The sequence below is a fragment of the Monodelphis domestica genome, chromosome 3 (assembly GCF_027887165.1).
Source record: "Monodelphis domestica isolate mMonDom1 chromosome 3, mMonDom1.pri, whole genome shotgun sequence".
Lineage (NCBI taxonomy): Eukaryota > Metazoa > Chordata > Mammalia > Didelphimorphia > Didelphidae > Monodelphis > Monodelphis domestica.
In genome coordinates, this window is record NC_077229.1 from 207615297 (window position 1) to 207635792 (window position 20496).

Consider the following 20496-nt stretch of genomic DNA (forward strand, 5'->3'; position numbering starts at 1 on the left):
AATCATTTCAGTTGTGTTAGACTCTTCATGAATCTGTTTGGGATTTTGTTGACAAAGATTCTAGAGGGGTTTTCCATGCTTTTTCCAGCTCATTTTATAGATGAAGAACTGAGGCAAACAGGGTGAAGTGACTTACCAGGGCCACAGAGCTAATAACTGTCCACTGCTGAATTTGACTTCAGGTCCTCTTGTCTCTAGGGCGGGTGCTCTATCCACTGTGCCACTTAGCTGCTGAATTATATAGGACCTTAAATGCCAGGCTGAGTACTTTTTATTTTATCCCCAAACATGTCCCGAGGCCCTTAAGTTAACCAAATAGGAACTCATTTCATATTTGCAAGTATCCTTAAAGATCAACAGGGCAGGAACCTGCCAATGTATAGAATGAAGCAAGTTTTCTAATTTTTTCTTATTCACTTTTACCAGCAGCTGTTCTCAGCAGGGCAAGCAAAGCATTCACATTCTATAACTTTAGCCATGTAACCTTTTTCGTCATGTTTTATGATGCCATATGCTGCTGTCCTCAAATAGCACTGGGGGTCCTCTAAAAAAGAAGAAGAAAAAAATGACAGAATAGTTCTCGGCATGCCATTGGTATGGTAAGTCCAATTAAGAGGAAGGAGAAAAGACAAGCTGTGTCATGTTTATTACTGTTACAGATACAAAGTGAGGACAGCAACAAAGGTGAACCTTTCTCTTAAAAACAAAGTTTCACTGAGTACGCACATGGAAAATCTAACTATGAATGATTATGAAGTATCACTAAATGTCTTGTGGTTACACTCTCCTGATTAGCCACCAATCACATTTGGTTCTTAGGAGAGTAAAAAGTTCTATTAGAGAGATACTGAAGGCCACATTCTGAAGCTACAAAAGTGCTTTATGTTAAAGGGCTTTGGAAGTCATATAAAAATCTCAGCTGTAGCAGAACATAACTTTTTTAGAGGACATTTTCAAAAGAACATAATAGGATTTTTAAATAGAAGTGTAAAGTGGGGCACCACCACATTTACCCAGTCTCATCCATTCAAGGTCTTCATGCCAAAAGTGCAAATCAGAGAAGAGCAACTGTGAGAACAAAGGAATTGGGGAAAGATAAAGACAGGATTCCCTTTTCTGCCCACAAAAGCCTTTAAACCATTTACTGGGTCATTGTAATAGTTCCCAAGGCACAGTTTAGAGGATACTCTAATGCAAGGTTATATGATAGGAAGACATATACTACCATGTGACTAATTTGGTGGGAAGTTGTGTACTTTCCATTTGACAAGCATGTATATTTTAGCATTTTTTGCTTATTTGTTTTTTTAATTTTTTAAATTTTATTACCTCCATTTCTGCTTTTATGCAGAGAGCAATCCACTGCAACAACAAAAAAAAATAAAAATATAAAAGAATGGGAAATAGGAGACATAGTTCAGAAAATCTAAACAAAAAATGGACTGACTCTTACAACAGATGAAATATGCAGTGGTCCATACCCATATACAGCCCTACTCCACCCCACCTTCTTCCTCCTCCCCAGCATTCCATCTTCTGCTTGTATTTCCTTCAGCCATTGCAAAGGTAGGAAAGTTCATTTGGGCATTTATCCATTTCCCGCTTCTTTACTTCAGCAGCAACTACCCTTGAGCTTACATTCAAGAAAACTGTACAAAATGTTTTTGTTTTATTTTTTAAAGTGCTGAGTTTTGTATATAATGAAATATTGGTACCCCCTCTCTAATCATTATATATATATATATATATATATACATATATATATATCCCAATCTGCAAAAGTAGAATTTTACTTGGTCTCTAACATAAATGATATTAATATTCCCTGAGCCAAATAACCTTCTGAGTGGCAGACCAAGGCCATTATAATATGTGCCAAATAGCTTTTAGCAATGTGCTGTATTGGTACTTTTTTAAAACAAATCATTAAAAATCAAGACATTCTATTCTAATCTTCTAGACAAGTGGTTATGCCAGTAACATTAGCTCTCAAATATTTTGTGTTTTAAAGTTTTCAAAGTCATTTACTTACAATAACCCTGGTTCTAGAGTTAGAGAACTTGAGTTCAAATCTGGAACTTATTAATAATTTGCCTTGGGCAAATCATTTAACCTCTGTAGACCTCAGTTTCCTTAACTATCAAATGTGGGCATTGTGCAAGGATCTCTGAGGTTGCTTCTAGCACTAGCAACTTTCAGAAATAGGCAGTACAGGTATGATTATCTTCACTTTACAGATGAGAAAAATGAACTTCAGAGAGGCTAAGTAACTTCTCTTAGGTGTCAGCAAGTGTCAGAACCAAAGCTAGCACCCAGATTTGAGTAGTGAATGTTCTTTCTACTTGGCCATATCATTCCTCATTTTTTATACTCAAATTATTTATATAACTATTGGGGAGAAAACCCTACTAAAAAAGTGAATGTCTGTGAACCAATAGATGGCAATATTAGGCAGGGTTTGGTTACCTGAAAAAAGCTTTTAAAAAATCCTTTGCCTCTCACCTTTGGGTTCTGTATTAGTTCTACAGGGATTTGGTGATTCTACACATTTCTTATCTCATATCACTTATTAAGACTCAATAGCTGAGATATTAATTATTCCAAATCCATTGCTTTAACTATCTCTGTTATTTAGGGGAAAAGAAGAATTATTAATAAAAGAAAAAAAGAAGAAGAAAACATGTTTCTCTCATATGCAGCTCAGACTCCAGCTAGGTTACAAAAAGTCTTTAGTGTTTTAGATCAAGTTTCAAAACCTCTGTCCTGTTTAGTGCTTTGTTTTGCAAGTTTATCTATCAGTTTCTACCACTATAATCTTATAATCTTTCCAGAATCCAATCATGAAGTTCTCAGCCACACTGGCTGACCTTCATCCTAATCCAAAGTGTCTATGCACATACATCTTGCAAAAATTTCCTTTTTAGGGTAGAGAAAAAAGCAACATTCTTTGTTCAGAACTATTTCAGTTAGATTTCAAAAGCTTTCCTTGCCTACAAAGAAGTCTGAATAGCCATTTATAACTAAAACAAATAATTTTGTTGGAGAGGGAGAGAAAAGTAGATGTGTTATTTCTTTGATAAGCAAATAACAAAGCATGTGTAATGTAGTCTTAGCATGTTGCCTAGGAATGCTATAAATACACTTGCATAGGGTCATGCAAGCAATAAATGTTAATAGGACTCAAAACCAGATTGTCCTGACTTCAAGGTCACTATAACATCCTCCCTTTAGTCAATATGATACACTCCTTTTTAGTACTCGAAACTTTGAGTATTCACTGTAAAGATATGAATGGGAAGCTCAACAAATCCTTAAGGGAGGGAGAAGTTCAATGTGCCATAGATTTAGAGAGAACTTTTTAAAAAATCTCACCAGGATAAGAAATGGGAAAAAGCAAATGGGGGGGGGGCAACAATTTATTGCATATAAACTAATAATTTTGAGAATGTCATCATTAGGGAATTTAGGTACAGTCTAATTCTGGCCGAATTGAATCCAGTGCTTTCTGTGAATTTAATAATCATACTTGTGTCCTTTTAGAAGCTTTGCTTTGTATCTTAAATCACCTTGGAGTCATTTCCTAATTTATTTTCCCTCATAATTTAGCTTTTAGGGTTAATAGGCATTCATAGAATCAGTAGGATAGAGGCTCATTGAGGACTGATTGAGTGACTGATTGGAGTTAAATGACTTCTATCTCAAGGTCACAGAGTAAAGAGCAAAAGCCAAGACTAACAAGTATATCTATTGCCTTAGCTTTCTCAGTCAAGATCATCGTTAATATTTTAAGTCCTGAGAACAAGTTATAGCCAGCAGCTAGATGGTTCACTGGGTGTAAGAGTAGCAGGTCTTAAGTCAGTAAGATCTGAGTTAATATCTGGCCTCAGACACTTACTAGCTATGTGACTCTGGGCAAGTCACTTAAGCCCTAATTGTCTTGCTTCCTCATCTGTAAAATGGAGAAACATTAGAAAAGAAAATGACAAACCATTCCAGTATCTTTGCCAAAAAAACAAAACAAAATATAGACAAAGTCCATGGGATTAGGTACATGACCAAAAAACAAAATATTATAACCACATTCCCTGATTGCTCTATTTTCTTCTGAAAACAACCAGCTTGAATTCTCCAATATATTTAGTCAAGTACAATAATATCTTGTTTTATTGTGCTTTACTTGTTTGCACTTCTCAGATAATTCACTTTTTACAAATTGAAGGTTTGTGGTATGCCAAGCACATCTATTGGCAGCATTTTTTCAACAGCATATGTCCACATCAAGTCTCTGTATCATATTTTAGTAATTCTCCCAATGTTTCAAACTTTTTTCATTATTATAATATTTGTTATAGTGATCTGTGATCAGCGATCTTTTAGGTTACTATTATAATTTTTTTAGAATCCCATAAACCACACCAATGAAGGTTGGTGAATTTAATTGATAAATATTGGGTGTGTTCTGACACTCCATCAACTAGCCATTCTTCCATCTGTCTTCCTATCCTCAGGCCTCCCTATTCCTTAAACCACAATTTTGAAATCAATAACCCTAAGTTATTACCCTAAGGTTTCTAAGTGTTCAAATTAAAGGAAGAGTCAACCAAAGTTGCAAACTTTATTGTTGTCTTATTTTAAGAAATTGCCACAGCCACCCAAGCCCCCTGCAACCACCACCTGAATGGTCAGGAGCCATCAACATCAAGGCAAGATCCTCCCACCAACAAAAAGATTATGACTCACTGAAGGCTCAGATGATGCTTAGCATTTTTTTTTAGCAATAAGGTATTTTTAATTAAGGTATATGTATTGTTTTTAGACAGCATACAATTGTACACTTAATAAACTATAGTATAGTGTGAGCATACATTTTATATCCCCCAGGGAACCAAAAAATTCCTATGACTCAATGTATTGTGATATTCACTTTATTGCTGTGATCTGGAGTGGAACCCTCAATATCTCTGAGGTATGCCTGTAATGCTGATTATTACCTGACACAGTCATGAATTCCTCCCCTCTCTGACCTCACTCTGGGCTCCCTGCTTTTGCTCTCTGCCAAATAACTTCTTTCCTCACCTTCAAAATATTTTTTTAAAACTCACCTTTACCCCTTCAATTTTTCCCCAAGTATTCCTCTCTCGTCTTGCTCATTCCAGAAACCCTACCATCCCACAGACTCTCGCAAGGGCTTATTTATTGCTTATAGTTATACAGTCACATTTACTGAAGGTCTAGCATGTACAAAACACTATGCTAAGTGTGTGGTTTACAACGAAGGGCTCTACCCTGATGTGTTCCCCCATAGATATCACTCATATATAATCCACCTCTCTTGCAATACTTTTTAAGGTCCTATAAGGCAAGGATCATATCAAATGTCTTTCATCCCTCCTCCCAGCACTCAGGTAGTTGATCCACAATATATATGCCTATCACAACTGCCCAGTGTCATAGAGGGAGAATTCTAAGCCCTGTACACCTGCAGGAGGAAATAGCCCCGGATTCCTGGGAGGTTTCAGAAGGTGTCACAGAATAAGCAGGTGCAAAATTCCATGTGACTCCAAAACATTCCCTCCCTCTACAGTCTCAGCTCATAGTGCTTTTTCAATGACTGCTGTTGCCTGTCCCTTCTGTTTTCTTTTTTCTTTTTTTTTAAAGCCAAAAAAGACCACAATTTTTTTCCCTCTAGGAATACTGCAATATGCTAATTTCTTTCCATTCTCTGTGCAAGGAGTTTGATTAGCAGCAGCAACAGCAGGCTCTAGCCATAATTATGTAGACCATAATTGAACATATTTTTGTCTTATGGGCTGAGGCAAATGCAGATTCTTTATAAGGTGATCTTGGCATTGAATGCCATTGGGTTGTTAGAGTGGAATAGCACTGGCAGATGGTTTAAGGGAAGCCTATATACTAAGTACATAGGGCACCTGCCTAGTAGAAGACAAGACCTAGGAAGACTTTCTTTTTACCTTGAGGCTGGTCCAGATAAGTGCTGGCAAAATAAAATTGTAAAAAAGGGTTCCAAACTCAAATGTGCATATATTAATAAGCATCAATGATATGCCAGAGATTATGCTAGATACTGGCCATATAAAGGTGGGAAATGACACACTTGTTTCTCTCAAAGACCTCACAATCTATTAGAAAGTGTAAGATGATATACAAATAATTTTATATGAAGTTATATTTGGGGCTATATGAAGCAGTGGATAGAGTACCAGGCCAGGACTCAGGAATATCTGAGTTCAAATTTAGACTCAGACATTTATTTGCTGTATGAACCTGAGCAAGTCCCTTAATTCCTATTTGCCTCAGTTCTTCATCTGTAAAATGGTGACATATTGGAGAAGAAAATAGCAAACCACTCCAGTATCTTTACCAAGAAAACCTCATGGACAAAAGTCCATGGAGTCAGGAAAAGATGGACAAGACTGAACAACTGAACAAAAGTTCACAGGAGAGCAACAGTGGCAATTTCATTGATTTAGAGCTTTGGGTACAGATAAAAGGAATTTAGTCTGAACTCTATTTTTTAGCCACAAAAGAAAATGAGGATAGGAGATATTAAGTGATTTATCCAAAGGTCATACAACTAGTAAGAACAGACAGACTAAAATTCTGGTCCTTTGACTCCAAATCCAAGGAATGGAGTTATTACTCTCTGTTATTGCTGTCTTTGTTGTTATGCAATCTTTTCAACCATGTCTCACTCTTCTTTACCTCTTTGTATATTTTCTAGGCAAAGGTAAAGGAGGGTTTTTTTTTTGCCATTTCCTCTTTTTTAGTATTTTTTTCCAGATTACATGTTAGTGCAATTTTTATTAATCATTTTCTGACATTTTGCAGTTTGTGTTCTCTCCCTCCTTCCTACCCTTCTCTCTTCCTCAAGTTGGCAGATAATATGATATAGGTTGTAGATATGTCATCATACAATACATATTTCTATGGTCATCTTATGAAAGAAGACACATATCACTTACACTAGAGAAAAATTCGCAGAGAAATAAAATGAAGAATGGAATCCTTCGATCTACAGTCAGACTGTCATTTCCTTCTATAGTAGTGGATTTTTTATTACGGTTCTCTTGGGATTATCCCGGACCCTTATATTGCTGATAATAATTAAGTCCATCATAGTTGATCATTGTATTTTATTGCTATTACTGTGCACAATATTCTCCTGGTTCTGCTCACTTCATTTTGTATCACTTCATATAAGTCTTTTCAGGCTTTTTTCATGATCATTTTGTTTGTTATTTTTTATGACACAATAGTATTTCATCACAATCATATACCACAGTTTGTACAGCTATTTCTCAATTGATAGACATGCCTTCAGTTTCCAGTTCTGTGCCACTTTTGTTCACTATTCCACCTAGCTACCCCATGTGTTATGCCTTCCTCCAAAGCCTCATTGCACCTGAAATGGATCCTTAAGGAAGAAAAGGATTCCAATACCCAAAGATGTTGAGGAAATGGGGAATCTATTGATGCCTTCTTTGTCATATGTTTCAAAAGGAATGGACAGGAGAATAGGAATTGTGCTTTTCTTTGTATTTCTTATTTTCCATGGCTGGTATATAGTAGATACAAAGCAAATGATTTTTGGTTGTTGATTACATTAGGTAGGAAAGTTCTTACTTTAAGATTTCATGATTCATCTTCTCTTTCAACAATAGGACAAAGTGATGCTTAGCTCTTGAAACAACACAAAATCTTTCCTGAATCCAAGCAGAGAATTTGAGGGGCTATGTATTTATTTAGTTTTGTTTTAAACTCAAAGCAATAAAGTTATATTGCTTAAGGTATACAGCTTTTCATAGGGACTCTGTCTGTCTGTCTGTCTCTCTCTCTCTTTCTCTCTCTATCTCTCGTCTCTCTCGCTTTCTCTCTGTGTCTCACCTGCCCTGCCTTGTTCTCATTAAAGAGGATTATCTTGTTTTTTAAAAACTGAGACTTATCTCTTATCACCTGAGACTGAGCAAAGAATCACTGGTTGCTTTAATCAGATACAGAATTTTCAATGTGAATACCTCAGAATATTGTCATCAATATGAAACAGGGCTTGATTTATTTTCTTTTTTATTGTCTGTAATTAAGAAAATGTTAATAATATAGATTAAATTTAAAATAATGTGCATCAACTTTTTTTTTCTGAAGAGCCTGGTTGTTAAACATTTGCTAGTATATATTTGAGTGTATATATATATATATATATATATATATATATATATATATATATATATAACTTAACCTCCTGTGCAATTATATATCAAATATCAAATGAGGTTAAATAGATATACATCTAGGGGGAAGCTGGGTGGCTCAGTGGCTTGAGAGTCAGGTATAGAGACAGGAGGACCTGGGTTCAAATTTGTCCTCAGACACTTCCCAGCTGTGTGACCCTGGGCAAGTCACTTAACCCCCATTGCCTAGCCCTTACTGCTCTTCTGCCTTGGAGCCAATACATAGTATTGACTCCAAGATGGAAGGTAAGGGTTAAAAAAAGATATACATCTAATGTACATTTTAATTTATATATAAAACATTTAACCTCATATTCTCACATATGTATATACATATATACCACTTATACATATATACATATATGTTATATTTATTCTGTATATACTTGTTGAGGGTAGAGATTATTTCATATTTTGTATTTGTAGACTCTGTACTTAGCACAGTGCCAAACATACAATGGACATGTTGTGTGATAAGAATATACTGTTGTCTTTCAGTTGTTCACTCCTATCTGATTCTTTGTGACCCCATAGCTATCCATGGAGTTTTCTTTGTAAGGATACCTGAAGTGGTTTGTCATTTCCTTCTTCATTGGATCCAATAGATTCTTTAGTTAAGATAATCAAAGGTTATTGACTTGCTTAGAGTCACACACTTAGGAAATATACAGATCTAGATTTGAATTCAAGACTTCTTGACTCTGGGTTCAGCATTATATCCAGAGTCACCTTACAGTCTAGTAAGTATATATAAGAATATACTTTGTATGTGTGTGTATGTGTATGTGTCTGTGTGTGATTGTGTGTACATATATTTATGTATCTAAATAGTGGAAGATAGGGAAAAGAAAATGGTAATATTGTATATATTTTCTGGAATCTAGTACTCTATAACATCTGCTTATATCTAGTGCAAGATTACCCCCTAGTTACTCTTGGCATGTAAGTAGATGCTCCCAAAATAAGCAGATTATGTATTTCATAGTTAACTAGTACAGGCTTCAAATGATTTCTTTACTGGTTGGCCCTCTACTGGCATCTCTCTTTTACCACTCTTATACAGATACATCATAAGTGTGCCTCTGATGTCTTATGTCTGATATCTGACACAGCAGAATGCTTATTCTCCCAGTATTAAGTTCCCTTTGCCTCCAGACCATCCTAGTTAAACGGAGTGCAACTTCCTAATGATGTAGGCTCAGGTTCACTACTGATCATTACATAGTACTCTCTGCTTGAGTTTGAGAGGAAGGATGAATTATTAAAAATATATGATTTTTATTTTAATTTCATATTTGTTCTATTTTCTAAAATTCTTTGCTCATGAATTTCATTTTTGTTTTAATTTTGTTTAATTTGTACTCCATGTGATTCTAGATTTTAGGAATATAGTTGTTAAAACTCTACTATTTCTTATGTTTTAAAAATAAAAACAAAATAGAATTTATAGCTTATTTAAAATTACAAATTTAAAATAGAATTAAAATGGAAAAAAACATAAAATAATATGATAGAAAAATAATCATGTTTTCCATTTTTAAGTGGTATAATATTTATAAAGGGATTTTGTTGGGTATGGCACCATAGTTGCTTTTTAAAACAAAGGAGTATCAAAATAGTATAAAAGACCTTCTAGTGCCCCCAAAATATGGGTGCCTAGGGCCCCCAAAAGGCCTTAATCTGCCTTTGCATACATTTAAGCTGCATGACAAATAGGTAGTTTCCCATTCTGGAATTCAGGCTTATAATTAGCCAGGAACAAAGTGACATAAATCTGCCAAGAGCAAATTACAGGGAGATTTAGCTGTGGACAGTTTGAAAAGTCATTAGGCATTTTGTTTAGTAATAGAGACTAGAGGTGAGAAATTACTCAACCTTCTGATACCTACAGTAAAGAGGTTAGTTAAGGTCAAATCATCTATGAGTATAACAGAAAGATCTTAGTTCTTGTCTACTTGATAGATTTCTTTTTCAGGAGGTCATAGATTCTGGTCACTAGCATTTCTCTGAGTGAGGTAATGAACGTTTGTACTTGTCTTCCTATTGGACTAGACCAAACAGTCTATAAGATTTGGCAATGGCACCTTCCAGATGATAATATTCTAAGTAATGAGTAAAATCAGTGGTAAAATGTACAGATGTAAGGTGAAACTACACTTGGAAACCATATTTGTAGAGCTGGGACAAGAAAAAAAAATGCATGAACTACAGTACACACTCAAATCAACTTTTAGAAACAAATTTAACAGCAGATTGTGAGGGGTGGGGAAGAAATCCTGCAGGGAAGGGCAGTGGAGATCACTTGAGGGTGTTCTTAGAGGGAGAAAGATAGAAATGGACTGTCTCTTTTTCTTATTTTTACAAATTCTTAAAAAAAAAAACAACAACACCCTTACCTTCTGACTTAGAATCAAGACTAAGTGTAGGTTCCAAGGAAGAAGAGTGATAAGGTCTAAGCAGTGGGGATTAAGTGACCAACTACACAGCTAGGAAGTATCTGAGTGCATATTTGAACTAAGGACTCCCATCTATAGGTCTGACTTTCCATATACAGAGCCAACTATCTACAGATTTTTTAAACAAAAATTATCCTTATTAATTCAAAGACAGCATGAGTAGTAGACAGAGATGATCTTTGGGCCAAGACCAGGGTTCAACACTAGCATCTGACATATCCTGGCTCTGTGACCTTGGAGACGTTACTTAATTAACTTCCCAATGCTCTAGACAGTGTTGTCAGACTTTAAGTTGTAGGAAAAGTACCAATTTGTCTTTGTGGGGAGAGTTGTTTATACTAATAAAATTGCAGGTGGAGTCATAGTCCCTATTGTGCTAAACTCATTTTTTTTCTGTTGATTAAGTACTACAAGTACATTTGCACCCTCTAAATTGTGGCACCCTGCAAAAAAAAAAAAATTCTGATCATCCTGCCCTAGTTATGGTTCTACATAGTTGGTTTTCTTTTTCTGTGGATGTTCCTATATGTTTTCAACTTTTAAAGTTTGGGAGAGGGGGCAGCAATGGAATTCCACCCTTGGAAACCCTTCTTTGATGCTCCACTATATAGAAAGGAAAGGGAATTATTGAGACTGTACCAAACTTGCCGTAGGAGGCTATTTGACCTTGAAATACTGGCCAGAGCATTGAAATCCTTTAGATAAAGCTATTTTGACAGGAAAGACAAAGAGGGCAAAGGCTATTGTTTTCAGCTAGAAATTAACAATGCCTCTTAAGTGCGCCATGAATTCGCCATATTTTAAGAATCTATCATCTATTTAGAAGTTTAATTTGGTGTCAGTTGTCATTGCAAAGCTTTATCAGTGCTGTGAGGAAAGCCTAAGAGGAACCCAATTAAGTGCAAGAAAATATTAACTTTAAAAGGCAGAGGGGCATCATTATTGAACAGAAGAGAAGGACTGGCCATTATCTTCCTCAATAGCTTGGCATTTGGGGCCCTGTGAGAAGACAGGGCTGCAGGTTCGCTCTGAGTAATACTGTAAAATTTTTAGCCAGTGATATTGAAATGCCTGGGTTGCCTGCTGGAGTAGAAGTAATGTACAATTGGTTACTTGGCTTGAGAATGCTAGATTATTCCGGTTCCAGAGATGCTACATAGGCACCGTGTTTCTCTAGAGGGTTCATAATGACAGTGAGTTTCTGGGTGATGATACTTATCAGGGGAGGGAGATGGACACCTGGAGCATGCAAAGGTAGCTGGAGAGGGGAAAGGGGAAAAAAGGAAAAGACCAAACTGATTTGCTGCTGAAGATGCTTAAGTTGGGAGGAGGGGGAGGTAACAGTGGTAAGGGAAATCTGTTCATCTGAGACCCAGGAAAGTGAGAAGCACCTCAGGTAGGTTCAAGAAATTAACTTACTAGGGGCAATCTCCAGCTAAAATTTGGGGGATTGGTTAAGGCATCTAGGTCACAGAGGTCACTAGGATTTTGTTAGAGCTTCCTCCCTGCCCCCATCTCCCCCTCCACTCCACACCCCCACAGCCCCACTGCTTCCCACTTCCCCTTCACCTCCTCCCTACCTTCCCGTTTAATAGCTAGAACTATAGCTTATACACCCCTTGGTGGGTGGGGGAAAGGGGTGTGTGTACGAGGGAGAGAGTCCCTGCCCGTGTGACAGATCCGAGCTCAGCGGAGAGTGAGAGGATGGCACATCACTCACCCACAGGGCAGCCTGGGATGTTTGCTTTGCCTTCTCTGGGCTGCAGGCAGGGCTCGGGGCCAGACCCGAGCTTGGAGAAACCGAAAAAGAAAGCTTTCTATTTGATGAGGATGAGACCCCTGAAGGAGCCCGCGCCTAACAACAATGTATCCTTCGTGATCCACTGCCACATAAGTAAGGAGATTAAACACATTTGTAGCAACTGCAGTCGCGGGGAGGACACCCGGGACGGTGAGTGCTGGGATGTCTTCCGTGCAGACATTTGTAGGAGAGGGAAGCAAGGGAGCGGCTGGAGAGGAGGGGAGGTTTGTTTGTGTTCCCCTGCTTCTCTTCGTGTGTGCATGGTTGGCACTTGCTGGATGCTTAGCTTGCGATCTCTGACTGCAAGGGCACAGGGAGAGAACCCAAGAATAAAGCACATGGAGGACTTCTTTGGGAGAGCGTTAGCGGGAGAATCCAAGACTAGTAGCGTCTTCTCTTTGCTGTGGGAAATACGGTTTTGAAACAGGTGAAAGGACCAGACAACTCTATTAGGTCACTGTATGAGGAGGGTTGGTGAACTTTGCCAGTTTTGTGGTGGTTGGGGTCTTTTTGATTCACCTTGTTTGCCCCAACCCCACCCCAAACTTTCACCCTTTATGGCAGTAGGCTTTGCTGGGCTTGACTGTTAGAGGTGGTTAGCTTTTCTGCAATATCGCTTTGGGGTGTGGTGACTGCACCCCGGGGTGGTAGCTCATCCTTTTAAAGACCCGTGGAGTTATGGAATGATGTTTCAGGAGGGTGATATATGGCCTTGGATTTTTGACAGCTGCCTAGCGACAGCTTTGAAGGAACCAAACATCCCAAATCCAGGAGAATGGAAGGGGAGACACCTCAGTGGAGAGACTGAGGGGACTTGTGCCTGGGTCCACCCAGGGCCCCTCCCACTTATCAAAGCTTAAGTTGTGATTTAAAAAAAAAAAAAAAAAAGGTTCATTCTGCAAGGACCTATCTCCCCAGAGCTTGAAATTAAGTAAGAATGCCTTACAGTAGTCCAGACAGACACTTCCCCATGCAGGTTGTCACCAAATATGGTGACATTTCATAATGATTGGGGTGGGGGGAGTATCAGCCTGGAAGTATTTAGAGAACACCTCAGTTCCTGAAGGTCAGAGAAAAGTTTTAGGCAGCAAATATGAGGTTGAAAACGTTAGCTTATCATCATAAAAGCTAGCCATTGAGAAGCTCCCTTCCTTTTCTGCTCCTCTACCTGCTTGATTTCTTGGGTGAGGGAATCTTCATACAAGCAGAGATGGTTTAGTTTGTTCCCACCAGAGCAGCAAATATTACTGAGAATTCTCTTTTGCCAACCAGTGGAGTTCAGCCTAATGAAGTGAGGAGGGCTTCACTAATGTCTTTTCAAAATTAGAGTCCTACTAGTGTAATTATACTTCTCTTTGATTAAACTGCCAGAGAGGCTTTGTGGAATGGCTTTTCAGCTTAGACTAGAGAGAACCTGGGACTAATTGGAAGGAATGCTTTTTTCTGACTATCCTAAGACTTAGTAAGATTCAGCTTGGGGGGTGCTACACAGTTATTTTGTATAATTTGTAGTTCTTACTCTTAAGAATTTTGATGACCACCTCCAATGACTGCAAATAAAGTCTTTACAGATATAAACACAAAGCATTTACACTAGAATGAAGGTAAGATGTCTTCTTTCTGGAGAAACCCTGGCTGATTTAGCTAAATCAAGCCCCCACCCTACCTCGTCCCAAAGAAAAAGTATTGATAGCTATCACAGATTTGTCTCATTCTTATATTTCTAAATGTTGGCATAGCTACAAAAGAATATCATTTTACTCATATGTATGTGTGTGTGTATAAACATAGCTTCTGACTGCATGTACACTAGTGTGTGTCTGCTTTCTGCATTCTTAGTACTATTGAGGCATAGCTTTTAGTGCTCACTGCAGGAATTTCTTATCTGCATGTATTCTAGTTTCTAGTTATTCAGAAGGTAAGGACTCCTCCTTTGATATGTAAGTATTTAATTTCAGAAGAGTCTAACCACAGGGAAGATTATATTGGCTTCTCTCTGAAGACACACTGAAGTGTCTTGCAGTTATCATTTTGCATGGATGAAGCTGCCTACCTAAATGTATTGGGAGCTCATTTAAACCTTTAAAGAGAATGAGGTCAAGAATTTAACCCTTCTGCTTTTAGTACAGAAGTGTTAGTGACTGAGTCCTCTGGAAAATCTGTTTATTTGATTTAGACTTCAAAAAGTACAGATAAACCAGGCTTTTTTGCAAGGGTTTGTTGAATTGATAAAGGTATCCATACAAATCATAACTCTTACATTATGATGTTCTAAGAGTAAGTCATTCAGGCAACAAACATAGATATATATTTTTCTCAAAAGAATTCTGAAGAAATGGAATATTTACAACTATTAACACATGGAGAAGCTATTAGGATACGTCAACATTTAAGCTTTCATAGAATTTTCATTAAAAATATAAATAATCTCTCTCCTCTGGAACTAAGGTAGGTAAATTATATTGTGTCTCCAGGACTCAGTTTTTTTCCTCCAAATTGAGATATTGAATTAGATGAATGATGTCAAATTCAAATAGAAATGGGAGCCACTAACATTTAAGAAGCCCTGTGGGCTGCATATTGACTTATATAAGCATATATTAGTATTATTTGAGTTTTATTACATTTTACTTATTGTACTAAATATTTCAATTCCATATTAATCTGGTTCCAGCCACACTTGGGGAGCATTATGGGCCACATGGAACCCACAGGCTACATATGTGACACTTCTAAACTTGATGACCTCTAAGATTCTTTCAAGCTCCTAAATCCTAGAATTCTCTGACATTAACTATCCCATATAGCATGTTCTTTTAAGGGAATGTGCATCTTCAGTTCCATTTATCTTACATTAGACCCAATGATCTATTAATGCCAGCTTCTCAGAATGTATCGTGTGTGTATGTGTATATGTGTGTGTGTGTGAGAGAGAGACAGACAGACAGACAGACAGACAGACAGACAGAGACAGAGATTTAGCTCTGAGACCGTGCCCTGTGAGGAAAGACTAATTCTGTACCCAGTAGGGTGAGCACACTTTTGTGATTGATATCAATGATTCAAAAATATTAGAATCTGGTTATTTTTTTAATATGATGCCACTCTTGATTCTAAGTAGTTTCATTGGTTCTGTCCTTATCTTTTTAATTGATGAGCCCATTGATTTTACAAAACTATAAATCTCACACAGTTTTCTTCATTCATAAAACAGTAGTTATGTCAGTCATCTCATTAAGCATTTTAGAATATTTCAAACAGCAATCTGTGACAGGCTTGTATCTTGGCTTGTATACCATGAATTTCCATAAAGGAAAAAAAAAACACCTGAAGTTGTTGCAGGTGTGTACATATGTTTATTTGTTGGTGTTTTGATGAATATGTATGTGGTCTTAGAGAAAAATCTCCCATTGGTACAGGCTTTCAACCATGCTTTCTAATTTTATACCATTGTCCCAATCTTTCCATAAGTTCCCATGGAAGCCCTAAAATTCTGAGTTTTTTTAGCACTTTGTAGACACCAATGCTATACTTTGGTTGTCTGTCCTTCATTCTCTCATTGTAACTGATCTAACTCATTTTCCCTTCATACATGTCCTTGATGATATCTTTCACAGAAGTACTTATGTCTAAATTTTAACTTGGTTAGTTTCTGGAACCTGCTTATACTGTAATATACTGAGAGTGTGCTAGGCCATGATTTGCTGTCATACAGCATTCCAGAAGAATATAAATATGGAAAAGATGGAACTTGGGAGCAGAGAGTACTTTGGAATCATTTAAAATGGAATATTTTCCAACCTGCTCTTTTCCTCATTTAGATATTTCTTTCTGTGTATATTCATATATGTTTATACACACACATACACACATGGGAAAGCTTTTTAAAAAATATCTAGAGTTGTCTAGTAGTTCCCAATATTTACCAGCCTTAGCAACACTGAATTGCTGGCCTTCTTCCAGGTTAGTCTTAAAATAAATAAAACAAAAAAAATCCTATAAAGTAGATACATTTATTTGTTCTTTACCATGTATCCATCAATCTTTTTAATAATTTGATTTAGTTCAGAATATGAATTTTAATACTGAATATATCTGTACTGGTGGATTGCGTGATAGATAGGGTGGCTAAAAAGGCATTTAGACTGAGAGGCAATGGGGGGATAGATTAGAGAGTTGGGAACAATACAGGGACCAGAGGCTTATCTGAGGATACAGAAATAAACATAAGTTAAAGAAGATCAGTGTTGATAAAGGATCAGGGTAGTGTTTATTCCTCATCAATAAAAAAATCACACACACACATATATATTTAAGTGTATATATATATACATATATGTATATATACTTAAGTGATTTAAAGATTCCAAAACAATATTATTGTTTGAAAATACAGTACAAAATGAACACTAATTTTATATAGAATAGGCATATACAAACTCAATATTATCCCCACCACTGCAGTGCAGCAAGTGGCTTCAATGTTTTTCAATTCCATAAATTCTTATTAAATATCTACTACATGCCAGGCACTGTGTGAGGTGTTGGAAATTAAAAAAAAATCCCAACCCTCAAAAAGCTTATATTTTACTAAAAATACATATATGAAAATGAAGAAATACAAATATTTACAAAATAACGAACAAACATTTCAAGAGGGAGAGAGTTGTATCAATTGAGCAAAATGCAGAAAGGCTTTATATAGGAAGTAATACCTAAATTTGTGTTTAAGAATCCCGAGATATTTTGAGACAGAGATGCAGGCATATATCCCAGACATGGGGATCAATTGTGCAAAATCATGGGTATATAAGTGAAATAAGACTGGGAAAGTAGGTGAGAACCAGATTATTAAGGGCTTTAAATGCCAGATGAACATGACTGTATTTTATTCTAAATACTATAAGGATTCATTAAAGATTTTTAAGTGCAGATGAGTAGGGGAGATTGACATAGCCAGATCTGTGTTTTAGGAATATCAATTTAGCAGTGGTGTGAAGATCTTGGGAAATAGAAATCCTGGAGGCAAGTAGACTCCCAAAATATAGATGACTGTGAACAAAGATCAAGACTTTGTTAGTGAAAAGCTGGAGATAGATTTAAGAGAAGTAAGAATGAAAAGACTTGAGAAGTGATTGAATATAGGAATTGAATTAGGCAGAAGACTAAGGATATGAGTGTCCTTAACAGAAATAGGAGACAGACAGACAGACAGACAGACAGACAGACAGACAGAGACGAGACAACAGACAGAGACAGAGACAGCAGACGGAGATCACAAGTGACTTTGCAAGAGAGCCATAGTAATCAAATTGCAAGGCATTGAAAAGTAAGTTGAAGATGAGGAAATTGAGGCAACAAGCATAGATAACATTTTCTAAAAGTTTGACTGTGAAAGGAAAAGAGATATAGGATAATATGTTGAAAAAATGATAGTCAAACATGTTTTCAAGCAGTAGGGAAATAGGGTAGAATGAGGAAATGAACAATATGTCAAGTTCTCAAAGTGATAGGATGGAAACAAAAGCCAAAATATAGGTAGGATTTTCCTTGGCAAAGAGAAGGTCCACTTCTTTCTCAGAGACAGTAGCAAAGAATGAAATACTATAGCATGTTAAAGAAAGGTGTGTGTGTGTGTGTGTGTGTGTGTGTGTGTGTATGTGTGTGTGTGAAATAGTCATAATAACACCCAACATCTATATAGTGCATTTTAGGTTTACAAAGTGCTTTACATATGATGAATGAAATCTATTATCTCAGTAAAATAGAAACCAAGGTCTTTGGCTAAAATAGAAAGGGTCATGTAAGAGATCTGAAAAGGAAAAAGCAACATTTAGGATAACTATTATGTGGGACTGCATAGAGTCAATCAGAAAAGAATATAAGAATTGTCATGCAGCATGAACCAAATTGCATGCCGCATTTTAGTAACATATGAATAGGAAGCAGAAAGTGGACTAAAGGGCTAATCCAAAGTTGATGTTTTGTAATACATAATTGGCAACATGAAAAAGAGCAAGAAATTGAAGAGTAGCTGATATTATGGTTCAACTGATCAACCATAAGATTAACACTGTAAAAATAGGAAAGTGAGGCCCAGAGCAAAGGGATGGACTAGGAATTTGGAAGGATGAGCACACTGAGGGTCATTGTAAGTATGAAAAATAAGTTTAGGAAGATAAGGCAGAAAATAAAATTGAAGTATATGAACTCATGAAAGGAGAGTAACCTTAGAATTCTGGAATAGAAGATAGAAAGGCATTGAGTGATGGTCAGATAAATAATCTGACCCTTCTTTGGGTGTATCTGAAATAGAGTGACAATGGAAGTAACAATCTTATTGAAAGAAACAGCTAAAAAAAGATAAGAAATGGGAGAGTTGGCAAAAGTTTAAGGGTTAGGAGCCTCCTCAAAAAACAATCCTAAATGAAGATAGATCATCCATCAAAGTATAGTAGAAGTCAAGGAAAATATAATTTCGCTTCCATACAATTTTTGAGAAAATAATCTATTATATTAAGCAAAATGGACCTAAATAGGAAACATGATCTACTGGAATACAGCCTAGATTTAAAATCAGGAAAGACCTGAGTTTGAATTCCACCTCTAAGACTCATTAGCTATGTAATGGGAGGCAAGACAGTTGAGGAAACAGAAGCTCAGAAAATTTCAATGGTCTATTTGCTTGGAGTTTAAGCAATAAGTTAGAACTGTAATTCAGTTCATGCTCTTAGCTTCAAGTCCTAGGATCTTGACCCTATACTTCTATGAATTAAACTCGATTGGTTAGAATACAATTTATTTTTTCCCCAAGTCAACAAACACCTGGTAAGAGCCTGCTGTATGCCATTTCAAATTACTTATAAAGGAAATAAAATTCTAGGCAAATTATTATGTAATTCTTCTTTTAAAAACAACCATTACCTTCTGTCTTAGAATCAATGCTATTTATTGGTGCCAAGGCAGAAGAACAGTATGGGCTAAGCAATGGGTGGAATGAGGAGGGGCCAGGCTAAGTGACTTGCCCAGGGTCATATAGCTATGAAGTGTCTGAGGTCACATTTGAAACTAGTACCTACCATCTCCAGGCCTGGCTTTCTATTCCCTGGGCTACCTAACTGCCCCCTATAATTCTTCTTGAAGTTTTAAAAAAACTGTTTGTAAGAACAGATATCTCTCCCCTGTGTACCTATGTGTCTTTTTCTTTCCCTTTTTTTCCATCCATCTCTCTTTCTCCTTCTTCTTAGATATATGTATATATTCACATATGCAGAATGACTTTTAAATTATAAGAATATATATATATATATAATATTTCAGAGGAGAAAATATAATAAAAAACAAAGGAGACTGTGCCAAAATTGCTCGTTGGTGTCTTCTACATACCATTAAGAGGATAATTTTATAGTCATTTAGAAATGCAAGCCATCATGTATTCATTAAGAACAAGCCATACTAAACCAACCTCATTATCTTTTTTGACAGTATTATAACAGAGTTTTTAAGTTGGAGAATTGGGGGGAAATTGTAATATATTCACGTGTATTATGCATACATTTCAGCAAAGCATTTGATAGTGTCTCATATACTTTATTGACCAGATGGGAAGATATAAATCACCAGAGGTTGGCAAAGTTAAAAAAAAAGTTTAAAACAAAGTTTCATTGCATTTTAGAATGTAAAAGTCATTCCTATCTCATGGATTATCAACCAGAAAAGTAGATATTAAATAGGACAAGTTAGTCATTATTAGTCCATTGCCATATTAGAGAGAAACCTCTACATCAGTGATAGTGAACCTATGGTATGAGTGCCAAAGATAGAATACAGAGCATTCTTTATTGGTACTAGACCATTCTCCCTCCCCATCTGACACCTCCAGAGTTTGTTACTAGGAAGACAGAGGGACTCAGGTGGAACTGCTCCCCTCCCCATTTCCACCATCCCTGAGGACATTTTTTCACATCACTCACCCTTCTGCCCAGCAGCC

General features: G+C 36.6%; 1 protein-coding gene across 8 annotated transcripts in view; it reads left to right on the top strand.

Moving 5' to 3' along the window:
• PHACTR1 (phosphatase and actin regulator 1) overlaps nt 1–20496 on the top strand; it is a 670567-nt gene that overhangs the window by 324639 nt on the left and 325432 nt on the right. The window contains exon 1 of one of the 8 annotated variants that reach the window (XM_016431768.2): nt 11840–12656. The exons of 5 other annotated variants lie outside the window; for them this stretch is intronic. In XM_016431768.2, the coding sequence (XP_016287254.1) occupies nt 12410–12656 (247 nt within the window). In that variant the 5' untranslated portion in view covers nt 11840–12409. Of the gene's footprint in view, nt 1–11839; nt 12657–20496 lie in introns of those variants that run through there. 2 more of the 8 variants (XM_056823443.1, XM_016431769.2) reach the window with 2 other exon arrangements.